The 17547-nt window shown below is 34.7% G+C and overlaps 1 protein-coding gene across 1 annotated transcript in view; it reads left to right on the top strand.

The window, feature by feature from the left end:
- The window catches only part of LOC136838589 (transmembrane protein 87A), a 41402-nt gene extending 28348 nt beyond the window's left edge, over nucleotides 1–13054 (top strand). Inside the window, exons 7-10 of the mRNA XM_067103794.1 lie at nucleotides 4880–5042; nucleotides 9653–9770; nucleotides 11347–11540; nucleotides 12892–13054. Of these exons, the coding sequence (XP_066959895.1) occupies nucleotides 4880–5042; nucleotides 9653–9770; nucleotides 11347–11540; nucleotides 12892–13054 (638 nt within the window). The remainder of the gene's footprint in view (nucleotides 1–4879; nucleotides 5043–9652; nucleotides 9771–11346; nucleotides 11541–12891) is intronic.
- The last annotated feature ends 4493 nt before the right edge of the window (nucleotides 13055–17547 follow it).

Below are 17547 nucleotides of genomic sequence, written 5' to 3'. Positions count from 1 at the left end.
TTCTGTAAAAGTTGGGCATCGTTTTATTTGAGAGAGAAAGAAAGGATGAATTTTGTTTGGTATAATCATTTTAGTTTTTAGTTCTAGTACATGAATTTTACTTTTTCGTTACTGTACTTAGCAATATGAATGCCACTCCTTAACCCTTTCATATCTGTATAGTTATCACATCACTGAGGGCACATGAGCCCCGATGTGTCTGGGAGCGCTCGACAGTGCGAAAAAATAATTATTTCGAAAATTCAGCAAAAATATAAATTTTATGCCAACAACGTTCATTTTGCTGTCCTTTTTTTCTAAATGTTTATATTTTATGGTGGAATAGTCAGAATAAGAGTCCCAGCCCTCTAAATACAAAAAAATGTGAGTTATTGCACGAAAAAAAAAAATCTTTATTTTCATATTTTCAGTTCGTAACTTAAAAACTATGAATGTCAGGCGAATGAATTATTTTTTATGAGAAAGCCAACAAAATTCTCTAAATATCGACATATAAAAGAATGGAAAACGAATAAGTCCAGCTGGTGAAAAAATTGATAGAAAAAAGGGGAAGAAACAGAGCGCTCTGCCCAGCGTATGGTGAGAATTATCGCTAGAAAAAAGATTTTTTTGAAGAGCCCTATCTCGGTTATTTTTCATAGAAATTACTTTGTAAATATACGAAAATGTAGAGGAAAAGTTGAAGAATAATGTGAGAGTCAAGAAAAATGGCTTTGGTAACGACAACAGTTTTATTTTGACGTTATAAATTGATTGAAACGAAAAAATGTTACTGTTGTCAACATTATCGTTCGTAGCTCAAAAGCTATAACAGTTAGGCGAATGGATTATTTTTTATGAGAAAGCCAACAAAATTCTCTAAATATTGATATATAAAACAATGAAAAACAAATAAGTCCAGTTGGTGAAAAAATTTATAGAAAAGAGGGTAAGAAACAGAGCGATTTGCCCGGCGTATGGTGAGAATTATCGCTAGAAAAAAGTTTTTTTTGAAGAGCCCTATCTCGGTTATTTTTCATAGAAATTACTTTGTAAATATACGAAAATGTAGAGGAAAAGTTGTAGAATAAAGTGAGAGTCAAGAAAAATGGCTTTGGTAACGGCAACAGTTTCATTTTGACGTTATAAATTGATTGAAACGAAAAAAAAATGTTACCGTTGTCAACATTATCGTTCGTAGCTCAAAGGCTATAACAGATAGGCGAATGGATTATTTTTATGAGAAAGCCAACAGAATTCTCTAAATATTGATATATAAAACAATGAAAAACGAATAAGTCCAGTTGGTGAAAAATTTATAGAAAAGAGGGTAAGAAACAGAGCGATTTGCCCCGCGTATGGTGAGAATTATCGCTAGAAAAAAGTTTTTTTTTGAAGAGCCCTATCTTGGTTATTTTTCATAGAAATTACTTTGTAAATATACGAAAATGTAGAGGAAAAGTCTTAGAATAAAGTGAGAGTCAAGAAAAATGGTTTTGGTAAAGGCAACAGTTTTATTTTGACGTTATAAATTGATTGAAACGAAAAAAATGTTACCGTTGTCAACATTATCGTTCGTAGCTCAAAGGCTATAACAGTTAGGCGAATGGATTATTTTTTATGAGAAAGCCAACAAAATTCTCTGAATATTGATATATAAAACAATGAAAAACAAATAAGTCCAGTTGGTGAAAAAATTTATAGAAAAGAGGGTAAGAAACAGAGCGATTTGCCCGGCGTATGGTGAGAATTATCGCTAGAAAAAAGTTTTTTTTGAAGAGCCCTATCTCGGTTATTTTTCATAGAAATTACTTTGTAAATATACGAAAATGTAGAGGAAAAGTTGTAGAATAAAGTGAGAGTCAAGAAAAATGGCTTTGGTAACGGCAACAGTTTTATTTTGACGTTATAAATTGATTGAAACGAAAAAAAATGTTACCGTTGTCAACATTATCGTTCGTAGCTCAAAAGCTATAACAGTTAGGCGAATGGATTATTTTTATGAGAAAGCCAACAAAATTCTCTAAATATTGATATATAAAACAATGAAAAACGAATAAGTTCAGTTGGTGAAAAAAATTATAGAAAAGAGGGTAAGAAACAGAGCGATTTGCCCGGCCTATGGTGAGAATTATCGCAAGAAAAAGTTTTTTTGAAGAGCCCTATCTCGGTTATTTTTCATAGAAATTACTTTGTAAATATAAGAAAATGTAGAGGAAAAGTTGTAGAATAAAGTGAGAGTCAAGAAAAATGGCTTTGATAACGGCAACAGTTTCATTTTGACGTTATAATTTGATTGAAACGAAAAAAAAAATGTTACCGTTGTCAACATTATCGTTCGTAGCTCAAAAGCTATAACAGTTAGGCGAATGAATAATTTTTTATGAGAAAGCCAATAAAATTCCCTAAATATTGACATATAAAAAATGGAAAACGAATAAGTCCAGTTGGTGAAAAAAATTGATAGAAAAGAGGGTGAGAAACAGAGCGCTCTGCCCGGCCTATGGTGAGAATTATCGCAAGAAAATTTTTTTTTGAAGAGCCCTATCTCGGTTATTTTTCATAGAAATTACTTTGTAAATATACGAAAAAGTAGAGGAAAAGTTGAAGAATAAAGGGAAAGTCAAGAAAAATGGCTTTGGTAACGGAAACAGTTTCATTTTGACGTTATAAATTGATCGAAACGAAAAAAAAAGTTACCGTTGTCAACATTATTGTTCGTAGCTCAAAAACTATAACAGTTAGGCGAATGAATTATTTTTTATGAGAAAGCCAAGAAAATTCTCTAAATATCGACATATAAAAAAAATGAAAAACGAATAAGTCCAGTTGGTGAAAATTGATAGAAAAGTGGGTAAGAAACAGAGCGCGCCGCCAGGCATAAGGTGAGAATTATCGCTAGACATTTTTTTTGAAGAGCCCTACCTCGGATTTTTTCATAGAAATTACTTTGTAAATATACAAAAATGTAGAGGAAAGGTTGAGGAATAAAGTGAGTCAAGAAAAATGGCTTTGGTAACAGCAACAGTTTCATTTTGACGTTATAAGCTGTTCGAAACAAAAAAAAATGTTACCGTTGTCAACATTATCGTTCGTAGCTCAAAAGCTATAACAGTTGGGTGAATGAATTATTTTTTATGAGAAAGCCAACAAAATTCTCTAAATATCGATATATATGATAATGAAAAATGAGATTCAGAGCCCTGCCTAAAATCCAGACATCTCTTATGTGATGCACTAACAAATTTCCGCTAGTTTTACCGTAAAAACTTTGCGAAAGCATGTTGGAGACTGTTCTCGATTGACGTCGCTGTATGTAAACAGCCACACGTGTTTACCCAGCCTCGTACGCATGGTCTCTGACAGAAGTGTGGCCTGTCAGGCCTGCGTGGGTGCGATCAGCTGATGTCATTGTGAGAATTTTACTACGCCATGGATTTGCGCATGCGCAGTAGAGGAACTAAAAAATTTATAGAAAATAGAGGATACCAAACAGAGTGTTTCCAATAATGTAATCCTACATTTTATAAAAAAAAAATGTAAGATACGAGAGAGAAACGTGGGTAGGATCAGCTGATTTCATTGTGGGAAATTTACTATGCCAGGGGAATTGCTTGATGCGCAGTATAGGCACTGCTTGCCTGGCGTATCGATGCCTGAGTTACACAGTCCAAGGTATGCTTTAGCCTATGGAAACCACCAACTGTCCGAAAATAAAAAAATTTACCCCTACCACACGCATTACGAAAATGTCAGTAAATTTTACGCTCAATTACGTCAGTCAGACAAGAAGGGGGGTAGGGGGTTATTGCGTAATATGACGTCAATTGGGCAGGAAAGGGTTAAGTTGATTAGACTTGTACATAATGTTAGCTGACCAAATAATGCACTGTACCTTATGTATATACAGGTATATGGGAAACGTGCATCACAAAATGTGAATAGCAGGATAGTCTAGTGTAATGAGGTGCTTATGTTGCATGTTGCCATTCGTCCTTTGGTGCTAGCCTGGTTCTGTTTTTTATTCTTACTTGTGCAAGCTTTCAGAATACTTCCATGTATATATAAAGGTACCATACATGACTACCTATGGATTTTTTGTGTGGTGTGATGATACTATTACTTGGTCATGAATAGTAGTTTTGGTAGTCTAGCTATTGTGACAGAGGTATTGTTTGAGACTTTGTGCTTGCTAGTGTCATATTTTTTGGTTATTTTATGCTTAGCACACTTACTGTGTACAGCACACACTTATTTTATACAGCATTAATGTATAATGTACTTATTTCTTTGGATTTTATAAAAAAAATTTTGTCAGTGTATGTCTGCTTAGGCCAATCAAGGTTAGGCTAGGATTTTTGGAGGTTAGTTTTAGCCCTCTGATTAGGTTTTCACTGCTACCATCATTGCTTTTCTGGACATATCTGCACCCCATTTTGGGCCTGTCAGTACAGTTAAACAAGGATTAATGTATACATGCAAGAAGGAAAATGATACACAATATCATTAGCAAACTTGCATATTTGCTGCTCTGTAAATTAATTAGGATTACTTACTCATTTATTGATTCCAAGTGTGAAATGCATTCTGAAGCATTTCACTTTGCCAGAACATCTATTTTTGACAGACAGTGAGACAGGTAATTCATAGGTACATGAAGTTCCAGGTGGCAGATGCACAGTGTTACTACTTTTTTTTTAGATGTTCATATGCAGAGTCTGGGGACATTCAAAGACTATGAATTAGCTAACATATGAGTGATTGGTTTGTATTGAAACACTGACTTTCTTTTATAAAAAATAGTTTATTCACCAACCATATTTTTATTTTTTCAAACTGACTGTTGTTATGGTGTTTGTCCCTTTTATGGAATATTTGTAAAAGATGGAAAAATTTTCAGGTATGTTGGAGAAAGCAGTTTTCACTGCTGAATATAGCAGCATTAATCAGCGAGGTTACAGTGTTCCTGGACTTATCATTTTTGCTGAACTTGTCTCATGTGCCAAGAGAACTTTGGCCCGCATGTTGGTCATCATTGTATCCTTAGGTTTTGGTATTGTAAAGTGAGTATATTTTTGCAAAAAAATGCTATATTGTATTCTCATTCTTATGAAGTTCATCAGTGTATCTTGTGTTGTGATACTGTAATGTGAAGTGAGTACTATATCTTTGCTCCTTCAAGACTGTATGTTATGCACTTAGTCTCATGAAACCCATTGAATACTCAGGAATTTGATGCTGTGTTTGAGGTAATTTTAATGTTTTTATATAAAAGTACAAACCATTGTTCTACACTCAGCAGTGAATATTGTTGATTGATAGATGATATTTGCTCTATAGAAGTAACTAATTAAGATTATCAGTATGACCGTAAGTACACCCTGATGACCACCGAAGATCACACTTTTGCAAAATGAATGCTGCTCAGAGGTAGCATGTTGGGTTTTTAAGAGAAATGTATCCTGAACAACATTGTTTACATATCTTCTCAGTATGCATGACTTTGGTGATATTGAGCATGTTGGCAGTCATAGCAAACATACTCGACAAGACTAGTCTGTCTATATATCATGTTGAACCAGAGTCATTTCCCAAGAAGTTTTGATGGAAAAATGTTTTGTGAATCGTAAGTTAAATCAGAACAGTTGCGCTACACTTTTAAAGTGAATAATGTCATAATTGTATTTTAAATGTTTGAAGTGTTGTGAACATTTTGAACATGTCTTCCAAAAAGGGGGAAGGAGGAACTGAGATGACTGCTTAGGTTGTACTTAGATTATAAAGGTTACCATAAATTATTATTTATGCTTTTTCCTAGATTGTAAAGGTTACCAGAAATTATTTACTTATGCTTTTTTCTATGTATTTTTTTGCATTGAGATTTTTATATCTTGTGTGTGATGTAGAGTTTATTCAGCTACACTTAGACTCAAAAGATTTGCTGGTATAGGCTAGTGGGCTTTCTTATATACAAACTCTTGGAACTTGATATTTTCCCACATGAGCAGTTTTTCGTTAGGTATTTATTTTCCCACATGAGCAGTTTTTCGTTAGGTATTTCCCTTTATGGTTGAATGAAATGCAATCCAGTTGTATACAAAGAACTCTCCATGCAAAATTTTAAGTTATATGTTACAGGCAGCAGGCAGAATGATAGTTACAGTATGAATGGTGATAATCTACTTTTGTTGAAAGCCAGTTTGGAGGAATGCTTCTACTGTTACTTTCACTTTCTTCTAGTCAAACTTTGTATTATTACTCTTCATTTCAATTGTTTAATATTCATTGTTGTTCTTTTTTTATGTAAATGTATACAGTACACAGTTTAGTACTCCTCAGTCTCAAAATGCATTATCAGCATTGTCATCGTTGTTGTTGTATCTGGATTTTCCTTTATTGGATTAGATGTCTCATGAGCTCTTTCCATTCTGTTACAATTTATCCACTTCCAGTTTAATGTCCATCAGGTATAAGTTCTGATTTTTGGCAATGTTCCTAAGCCCTTTGTTGGCAGAGTCGGTTGAGCTTCAGACTGTCACACGATGGGCCGGAGTTCAATTCCCGCAGCCGGCTGATGAAGAGTTAGAGGAATTTATTTCTGGTGATAGAAATTCATTTCTTGTTATAATGTGGTTCGGATTCCACAATAAGCTGTAGGTCCCGTTGCTAAGTAACCAGTTGGTTCTTAGTCACGTAAAATAAGTCTAATCCTTCGGGCCAGCCCTAGGAGAGCTGTTAATCAGCTGTGTGGTCTTGTAAAACTAAGGTATACTTAACTTTTTTTGGCAATGTTCCTTGCTCTTTGCCTAAACCCATCACATACCCAAACCATATCAATTTCTTTAGTTCACTCCCTCCATGAATCTCAAAATACTTAAGTTACACCATTTAGGATCATTTCCTCTTTTCCCTTTTCTGTGTAATACCCTTTTCTGTACATATCATGTTAAACTGCTTGATAATTAGAATTTCTGTAGTCTTTCAAGCATTCTAAGATTTTTCTTGTGTGGCCAGGTACAGAAAACAGTACTGCCATATCTGCTTGTCTCTTGAAATCTTTTCCTGAGCCATTAATCCATCATTTCAGTTTTTTTTTTTGTGTCTGAAACCTGTCATTCGCTGTGTTTTGTTTCTGTAGTAGATTATGTTATGGATATTTTGGCTTCTTTAAATGTTTTCTTTCAATGTAGTGCTTATGGTAATATAACAATAATATTGTGTGTCAATGGTCAAGATTTGTGTGTGTGTGTGTCTGGCAATTTAATTATATATGTTCCTTTTTATATATCATTTGTGGGATTGTATTTTCTCAATTTCTCTACTGGTTGAATTAACTATTCATCATTTTTAAGGAAAATTAATTTGGTCTCAGTGTCTGCCATTATAAAATTATTCTTCCTTGCTAGTTATTTCTTTACTTGATCCTGGATGAGTTCTGGTTAAGGGGAAGATAATTAATTTTGTGGCCACATTTCTATGTAAGTTTATCTATTACATACCTGTTTTGAATAGCGTTAAAGCATGGTTTCACCATTTGTAGCTGGTCATCTTTCATCAGGTATTCCCCAGAATTAGACCCCTTTTAGTAAGGCAATCTTTAATCGTTGCCTTTTTTCATGCCATGTCAGTGATGCGTCTGTTTTTACTGAATGGGCCATTGTCCACAACTTTACCAGATGATGGCAGTCGTATGTTGGCTCAAAAAGACTGTGAACATTCCAGATATGGAGTGCTGTAATCGTCTAAGATTGGGAGAAGTTGTGTGAAAAAATGTTTTCCCATTACTACATTGGTCATTTAGTGTAATCACTATACTTTTTTTTTACATGAAACATAAGTTTTGCATTTGGCAAAAACCTTCCTTTGATCTTGAATGTAAAACAATGAGACATCTTCCTTTTCTGTTTTCTGTTTATAGCCTGTCACTTTAGAAGAGCTCACATCTATCCAGCATTTGCCAATACAATAATTCTGATTAACCCATGTTCCATTTTGATTTATAACTGAATGTTCCTTCCTTTTCACATTTATCCTGAGAAATTCACTTGAAAAGACTGGACATTTATATCCATCAAACACTTTCGTCATTAATGTTATCATATGAAAAATCAATGTTTTGCCTTATATCCCAGAGATTCTCTACTTTATTTTTCATAATTTAAAAAAAAGAGATGTTGTATACTGCTGTGAAAACAAGGCTTTTTACTAGATGATTTTAACCAACTCATTAGTATGGTTTTCAGCATGTCAATAGGGAAAGTATTAATTTTGATTACAGGAGTGTCTGTATATGAACTCATATCTTGAGCATGCCATGGGCGATAAAACATCACCCAATTTAAGTTGTGAAAGTAACCATTACACAAGTATTGAAAACAACAGGGAAAGGTCCATCAAAAATAGTGACCCCAACTAGGGATTAAGCCAAACAACTTATTTATTTCACTTTTTGCAAGAAAAACTAAAAATCTACGTATGTGATCTACCTGAGTTAGAGAAAGTCCTACACAGGTGACAATCACTCCCAATCAGACTAGAACTTTGTTGAAGGTTACCTTAAAGAAAATACAATTTTAGTAATTTCAAGAGACATCATCATAATTTAAAAGTCAAACTAATTGAAATGATTTGACCTGATCTTTGGATTTAGTAAATTTATTATCTACCCATATTAGGTAACAACTGGAACCCTAAGACAAAGCGAAAGCTACTTCATAGGACCTTTGAAGCCAAACTTTTTGCCTTGTGAGCCACGTTTTAGTCAATATTCTTTGAGCTCAAGGCATATTAAATATAGCAAATATACTTTGAGCTCAAGGCATATTAAATATAGTAAATATACATTGAGCTCAAGGCATATTTAATATATTAGAGATAATTTGGATAGCTCTAGTGGCCAAGATTCTTATGTGTTTTCCATTTTAGGTTGTAGTAGTTTTCTTTGGGGCAGAAATTCTTTGATTACGCACTTTTCCAGAAGTTTGTACAAATGTTGATTTCAGCAGTTACAAAGAAGTCCATAGAAATGATGCTCTCCAACATTGCCAAAAATTTTATCTTTTCTTTTAGCCCTTGATGTGAATGTAGAAGATACATGGAGTTGTAGGTTTACTCAGGATAGAACATGGACTCAAGCTCCTTAATTTCTTTTTATTAAGCCCTGTTTGTTGTGAACCCCCTAAGAGTCTTGAGATATGACTCAGTGACTTGAGATGTGACTCAGTGGTTTCATTAAATTATTTAATAAAAACTATCAATTTACTCTCTTATATTATGAAACATTTGCCATACAGAAAAGTAGAGAAAGTTACAAATAAAACTTCCATAACTGATTACTGTACTATGTAATAGGCACATGCATAATTTTTTTTATTATTTTCAATCCCCTCTCTCTGTGAATAGAAAAGAAATTTATTGTAATAATGTATAATGATCTTCATGTTCATCTTTATATGTTTACAGTGAGAGACTCCTCCTTGCAAGGACAGGTGCTGCATCTTAGAAAGTGATTTGTTGGATCCCATTGAAAGGCAATGGATTTTAAAGAGTACAGTTTATGGTTAGGTTGTTTTCAAAAGTAATAAAATGGATTTATCATGTAGTGTTTTTATTTACATTTTTCAAAATACAAGACTGCATTTCATATTGAAAAAATTCTTCAATTGTGTTTCAGACCCCGGCTTGGCATGATTCTTCATCGTGTCGTAGGTGTTGGTCTTCTGTACTTTATATTGGCCAGTGTTGAAGGTTGCACACGAATCCTCCAGTCACGCACAGATCCCCACAAAAAGGTTTTTCTAATTGATGTAATGCTTTTTCTGGTAGTTAGATATAATGGGTTTTTGGTTAACAAGGAACTGGAATAAATTTAGGCAAATGATTTTTGCTCTACTTTTAGTCAAGGTAAAAAGATAGATAAGAAATGGAAATTTAGTGCATAAAACTTGATAGAAATTTATAAAACAATATAATTTTTGGCAAGATTACAAATTTGTGTGGATTTCAGTGCAAACCCTTTATTCATACGTTGCATACATTTATATAGCACCACCTTGTTTAACCACACCATTATGTCTAAGGGGTTGCAGGTACATCTGAAGTAGTCTATCCCCTAAAATTATAGCCTAACCAAGGATAGCCTATACAGACTTAAAGTACCTTCAGAAATTGTGTAGAATCCAAAGAAGTAAGAACCATTCATCTTGTCATTTTAAGTGTATTAAAAACTTTACTAAACAACCAAAAATACTATGCTTTAGCTAGGAAAATTTCTTACTCAAAGACTTTGTCAAAATAGCTTAACTTACTGAGCTACATGTTCATGATCAAGTAGGTTCCTTCAAACACTAGAAATCTATAGGTAATGTATGTGTTTGAGTGTTTCATGAATGCTGTGCACAAGTACCGGTAAAAACAATGAACAGACTAACCAGACAAGATGAATAGTATTGCACAATGAGAGTGCAGTGCTCCTATGCTACAGGTTCTTGTTTGATAGTTCTGTATAGGTTGAGCATGGTTAAACTAACGTTAAAAAAAAAAAAATGAGCCATAGAAAGTTGAGTACCTAACATGAAATTTTCTTTATGTAATGATGGATTATCTAGATAAATTTTGAAAGATAAATACTGAATAAATTTATTTTAAGGAATATTAAGACTAGCAGTTGTTTGGATTAAATTAAACTGTCATAATAGGGAATAAGGTTTTGACTTATCAATTTATCCACATTATAATATTTTCTTTGAAGTTCCCCAGTAATGACTGAAATGTTTTTATTCTTTGTGAAAATGGAAATAAAGCTTTACTTATATTCTCCTTGAACTAATTGAGGAACTAATGATCAAAGCTGAGGGGGGAGGGAAAATGTATATTACTGTATGTGTATCTGTGAAATACTAAAATGCATTGTTTACAAAAATTATTGCTAACTTGAAACAAAACTAACTTTCTGAATTGGGTAATTTGATAACTGCTGTAATTTCTAATACACATCCGTATTATGAAATTAAGTACTTTAAGGTACACGGCTCTTTAATATCTCTTCCAACCTTATCCAGACATTAGGGGTTTTTTCATAGTATGATATATTTTCATCGGACTCTGATAACTTTGGTGCTTCTGTGAATAGTTCAGTGACCCCGTATGATGTTCTCTGTAGGTCTATTTAGATCATTTTTCGTTTAAACTGGATTCAGTTTAAAAGTGTGAACTAAGCTCGGGACTGAGTCGAGGATTAAGAATGTTCCCATAAATTTAATATCACATGTATTTCATATGAAGTAATTAAAATCATTTTTTAAATGCTGCAATCTAAATTTTGTCAAATTTATATACACAGTGTATCTGTAAACCATTTCTTTGTAGGTTCTTCTGGGATTGTTGCCATTAGCATTACTGGAGTCTGCCATCTGCTTTTGGATCTTTGCTGCTCTTGTGCAGACAACCAGAACATTACGATTAAGACGAAACTTGGTGAAACTCTCTCTGTACAGACATTTCACCAATACCCTTGCCTTTGCTGTGCTAGCTTCTGTTATCTTCATGCTGTGGTCCTTAAGGTAATGAAAATTGTAAAAAGAAATAATATAATTTCAATTTTTATGTAAAAACTATTTTTAACAGGTTCTTCATTACCAGTGCATGCCTTCTACAAAAAAGCAGCATGGAGATTTTGCTTCCTGGAGATGAATGAGTGTGTACCTTTTACTGTCTTACCACCATCCTCTTTATACATGAGATGTAGCATTTGGTTCATTAGTGTTCCATTTTTCCTGATATGATTAAATTTTTTGAAAGGTTGTCAGGAAGTGATAGTATCAGCCTTCTCTAGAATGTTTAGGTTTGTAATTGTAGTGTTGTTGTAAAATGGCCCTACCCATTATGTTCCTTGTTCAAGCTCAGTATCTATTGGCTTCTCCAGTCTCACAGAATTTTCATATTTTCAAGAGTTTTCTCTTGAACAGAATTGGGTTTCTCTCTTTCTGTGAGATTATGTCGGGGCCATCAAGTTGTGTATCCTTTTCATAATAAAGTTCAATTGCCTCATTAGTTATTTTCCTTACCTCTTCAATTCTTAGTCTTTTCCCCTAAAAGATACCTAAGAACTACCTCAGAATTCTTATTTATGTCCTGTTGAGCTGTAAATATTTGATCATTTGCCAAGTTCAGTTTTTAGTTAAGCTCATCTTCAGCCCACTGCTTAATTGCTGATTCCACCACACAACTAGCATCATTTAATCTTAGAAGCTGTCATTCTCTGCCTAGCATCTGTTTCTACTCTACATGATATATATATAGGAAGCTTTACAAACAATATCTTCCACAGAGGTTACCCTCACATGGCACACTGTAGATGTTACTAAAGGTTCTCTGTAGCTTCTCTTTGGCACACGATGCATTGCCTTCTTGTACTTGTCATTCCTTGGGCCACTGATGCATTGCTGTATTTCTTGTACTTTTCATCCAGTCTTTTTAATTCTACTTACTATTCTCTTTTTTGCAAGTCTCATGTCTACTGATAGCAGACAAAATTCAGAACTCCTGCCTTTCCTCTTACCCAGATTATGTACATTGGCCAGCTTTTAGTAGATATTAGTCTTGAAGAAAAGAGACTAGTAAGAAGAACTGGATAGACCTTGTATAAAATCAGTTCAGGTGATGCTGCATTCAGTTATATAGTTTTCCCTGTTCATGGTGAAAGGAGTGTTTTGATTGTTATCTTAATTGTCTTGCATGGTGAAAGGAGTGTTTTGATTGTTATCTTAATTGTCTTGCTTAATTATTGATTAATAAAAAATATTAGATTATCTGCAAATAATTTGGTATAGACATGGTTTTATTTTATTAAAAATAATGCTGTATATCCTTTTACTGATGTGAACTCTTAATGTATTGATGAAATACTTTCAGATATCACCTGTTTGAGCAGTGCATTACAGATTGGAAGGAGTTGTGGGTAGATGATGCTTACTGGCATGTATTGTTTGCCATCATCCTTCTAGTCATCATGATTCTGTGGCGCCCATCAAATAATAATCAGGTGAGTTTATCATGTAAAAATTTGGTCTTTTGAGTCCCCGAAGAGGGTAATCGGGACTTGAGAAGTCTCTCAGTTCCAAGGAGCAAGTATTTAAAGCAATAAACTGCCATTTAAAACTTTTGGACCAGATCTACTAGAATGAAGAATGTTTGACTCATTGGTCAGGTTTAAACTGTTAATTGATAATAGTAAAACCCCATTTGAGGTGCCTAAAGAGGATAAATAATGGTGTGTTGCTGAAGTTACTGCCATACATCTTATTCCAAAGGATTGTGTAAGAGTTGATTGCTACAATTACAAACCTATCTCCATTTGTCTGGAGAAGTCAGGGAGTCCAGATGTGTTTAAATTTACTAACAAGCTGTTGTTGGCTGTTAAGGTATGGCTTTTGTTATTATGAATTCAGTAAATAGGCTCACTGTTTCTAAGTGGATGTTTAGTGAGCCTAGACCTATTATGACTGGTGTAGCGCAGGGTACTGCTCTGAGTGTATTATTAACCTAGATTAATTAAATAAGTACGAAGTCGTATCAACTGGGTATATTATTATCTTAGTTAAGTTGACTGTAAGTACAACGTCATATAGATTCTCTTAGGGCTCACCTTAAGGATATGTTCTTGATTGAGAGGTGTGAATTGATTGTGAGTCTTTAAGATGAGAAGTGATTAGTAAGTCCTTGGTACCTCTAATGCTGCCAGAAAACTTCCTAGTTTGCATAGCTTTCAGTGTATGCAAGGACAGGCAGTCCTTGGGTTACGACAGTCTCGAATTACAAAGTTTTGAGCTTACGACGCTCTTCAAATATATTCATCAAAAATTATTTCTGGGGTTATGTTCAGGGGTTATGATGCAGACAATGCTGATCTGATGGAAGAAATTTGGTTCCAAAAGGCCAGAATGGTCAAATTTAGGATTTTTTTATTTTATTTTCTTTCATGAGAAACCCATTAAAAATGTAGGTTACATTATTTTCAACACAACCAAAGGATTAAAAGTAAGGTTTTCTTACGATTTCTGACAGTATTTTGGGTTATGACGATTTTCGGCTTAAGACTCAACGTCAGAATGGAACCAGTCATAAACCGGGGACTGCCTGTATTGTTTTATTTTCATGCACTGATCTTTTATTTTTTCTATTGGTTGATTCTTCTTTTTAGGTATTGGCAGATTGTCATGGTCTTTCTCTTCTAGACAAAATTGCTCAAAAATGTTTTTTTTGTAGTTGTGAATAAGGCAATTAGAATCCTGTTAAGTCCTGTTTCACGAGCCATATTTCAATAGAGAACTGCTTTGACCTTTAGTCTGTACTATACTTTCTGAATTAGTATAGTGAACCCCCACTTCTACGCGCTTTGTTTTTTCACTCTACTTTGTCGCGGATTTTTGTGGAACATATCTTCAAATTTTACGCAGGAACTTTCCCCAATTCGCAAATTTTTCTTTGGACGGTAACTCTAAAATTATCACTAATTCTCTTTTTTTTTTTTTTTTTTTTAGAGCAACACTGTGTATTCACTAATTACTGTATTTTTCATTAAAGGGTATGTATACAGAGAGAGAGAGAGAGAGAGAGAGAGAGAGAGACCAAGGTGTTTGGATCAAAGTTTAAGCACAGTATAAATGGATTCTGTAAGTGAAATAACATTTTGTCAAGATTTTGCTGTTTTCAGATTAAAGGATATGTATAGTATACCTGTAATGAGAGAGAGAGAGAGAGAGAGAAACTGTGGTGTTCACGTCAGTGTAAGCGCAGTATAAATGGATTCTGTAAGTGAAATAAAGTTTTATTGATATTTTTCTGTCGTTTCATTAAAGGATATGTATACTGAGAGAGAGAGAGAGGGAGGTGTTTATACAACGAGTTCTATGCACAGTAACTAGCTGTGAACGAGACTTGCAGCAGAGAGAGAGAGAAGTGAGGTGTTTATACAGCGAATTCCAAACATAGTAACTAGCTGGGGACGAGACTTGCAACCATGGTTAAACAATAGCTGTGGAGGAGAGTAAGAATGTTAAGTGTTTCCCACGTATGAAATTCGGATTTTAAATATTTTTACGGTGATTAGAGACGAAACATCAACAGTGATAAAATATACTCTTGTGTATTGATATAATATGTGTGATAAACATAGTCAACTAAACTTGTAAATGAAAGAGGGTACAATAAATCAGACAAAGCAAAAAATATGGCAACACTACCTATGTTGATCTCGTAGTGAAATTGCTGGATTTGCTTATTTTCATGGTTTATGTACTGAAATATGAGAGAGAGAGAGCTGAGATTCTGTTGTCAGAGAAATTGTTACTGGAGGTTTTGAGTTGCCCACTTTTGAAATTTGGAATTTAAATATGTTTACAGTGATTAGATCAGTATAATACAGTATAAATGGATTCTGTAAGTGAAGTAACGTTTTGTTGATATTTTGCTGTGTCTTCTTATTAAAGGATATGTATACTGAGAGAGAGAGAGAGAATGATGGAACAAGAATTTTTTAATAAATTTATGGGAGATGGGGAGGACTAACCACAAAATGGCTAGGTCCAGTAGACGTAAACCAAGGACTTACTGCAGTAAATCATTTTTTTATCATAAATGTACAGTATTTGTACGTAATCATGAAAATACTAACATGATGTAACAGACCTAGCATTCTGTTTGGAGGAACGTGTCCCATCGTTCTAAACTACCAACATATTTTAGATATGTTCTATACAGTAGTACAGTAGTACCTTGATCCACAATATGTTCTATACAGTAGTACAGTAGTACCTTGATCCACAAGCAGATTGATTCTCGAATAAAAATATATACTGTATTAAAATGTTCTATACAGTAGTACAGTAGTACCTTGATCCACGAGCAAATTGATTCTCGAATAAAAATATATACTGTATTAAAATGCGGTTTGATTCACGAACTCATTTTTGAAACTCAAACATTTGAAAAATGTGGGAAATCGCTTACCTCACGTGGGTGCATCTGAGCTGCTATGGGGGCCGCCATCTTGCTATTGTATGATAATGTACGTACATCTCCCACACACCTCCCATGCACTTCCAATCCACCCATGTTCATTCACTTCAAACTCTTTGTGTTTTTTTACATGCAAACTTGTGATTTTTTTTTTTTTTTCATAATGGCCCTTAAGAAAGTGAAAAGTGATGGTGAGAAGAAGGTGCAGAAGAAGATAACCATTGAAACAAAGAAATAAATTATAGAAAAGTATGAGCGTAGTATTCGTGTGAACAGCCTCGCGACCGACTTCAAGATGGCCAAGTCAACGATTTCAAGAATTTTGAAAAAAAGGAGGCCATCAAAGAGGCTAATGTTGCAAAGGGCGTGACGATGCTTATAAGATGAGACTCAAAATGCTTGAAGAGGTAGAAAAAGTCCTTTTGAAGTGTGTAAATGAGAAACAGATGGCAGGTGATAGCATCAACGAGTCGATCATCTGTGAGAAAGCTCAGCAAGTTTATCAGAGTTTGCTGAAGGAAACTCCCTCTACTAGTGCCACGCCTGAAGATTTTAAGGCTAGCAAAGGGTGGTTTGACAGCTTCAGGAGGAGAACTGGCATTCATGTGTACGGAGGCATGGTGAGGCTGCTAATGTGGACAAGGCTGCTACCGAGGTGTACGTGACCGAGTTTGCCGAGTAGGTGGAGGTTGAAGGATATGTCCCACAACAGGTTTTCAATTACGATGAATGGGTCTCTACTGGAAGAAGATTCCCAATAGGACGTCATTCACCAAGGAAGAGAAGGCTCTGCCAGGCCACAAAGCCCATGAAGGACAGACTTACACTATTCATCTACCATTCAAACAACCCCCGTGCGTTTGAGCAGCACAACGTGAATAAGGCTAGACTGTCTGTAATGTGGAGGGCCAGTACAAAGGCATGGAAACTTTGGCCCGAGTGCATAACTGACGGTAACTTTGAGGGCTTCGATGCAGAGATTGTGCAGGGAAATTGTGTCCATGGGCAACAATATGGATCTGGAAGTCAACAATGTAGATGTTGAAGAACTGGTCGTTGAACATGCGGAGGATTTGACCACAGGTGAACTTGTTCGACTCCACAAAGAACAGCAGAAGGAGCTTGCTCGCGAGCAATCAACTGACAAAGAGGAGGATGCGGAGGAAGTTACAGATGCCAGCAGTGAATTGATTAAATTCACAGTGGAAAAATGGAATAATGTCCAGTGTTTCCTTGAATTGTACCATCCAAACAAAATTGTTACAAACAGGATCGTGAACATTGTCAATGAAAATTGAGTTAATCATTTTAGAAGAGTTATGTAAGGAAGAAGACGGCAACAGACATTGGATAAGTTTGTGATTAAAAGTGCACAAAAAAACCCAGAAGAGATGAATCTCTGGAACGAGATCTCCCTGACCTGGATATGGGGGCTCTCCTTCTGCACAATAGCCTTCTCCCCACCCACCCTCCTCTTCTCTCGTCTGTCAGGCCAGAGGTTGTGTCAGCCAACGTAAGTGTTAACTTTTTAAATGTTTTTTTAGTTTTAGT

The sequence above is a fragment of the Macrobrachium rosenbergii genome, chromosome 5 (genome assembly GCF_040412425.1).
Source record: "Macrobrachium rosenbergii isolate ZJJX-2024 chromosome 5, ASM4041242v1, whole genome shotgun sequence".
NCBI classification, from domain to species: Eukaryota; Metazoa; Arthropoda; class Malacostraca; order Decapoda; family Palaemonidae; genus Macrobrachium; species Macrobrachium rosenbergii.
Note: the sequence above shows the minus strand (reverse complement) of the source record. Positions and strands in the feature narration are given on the sequence as shown.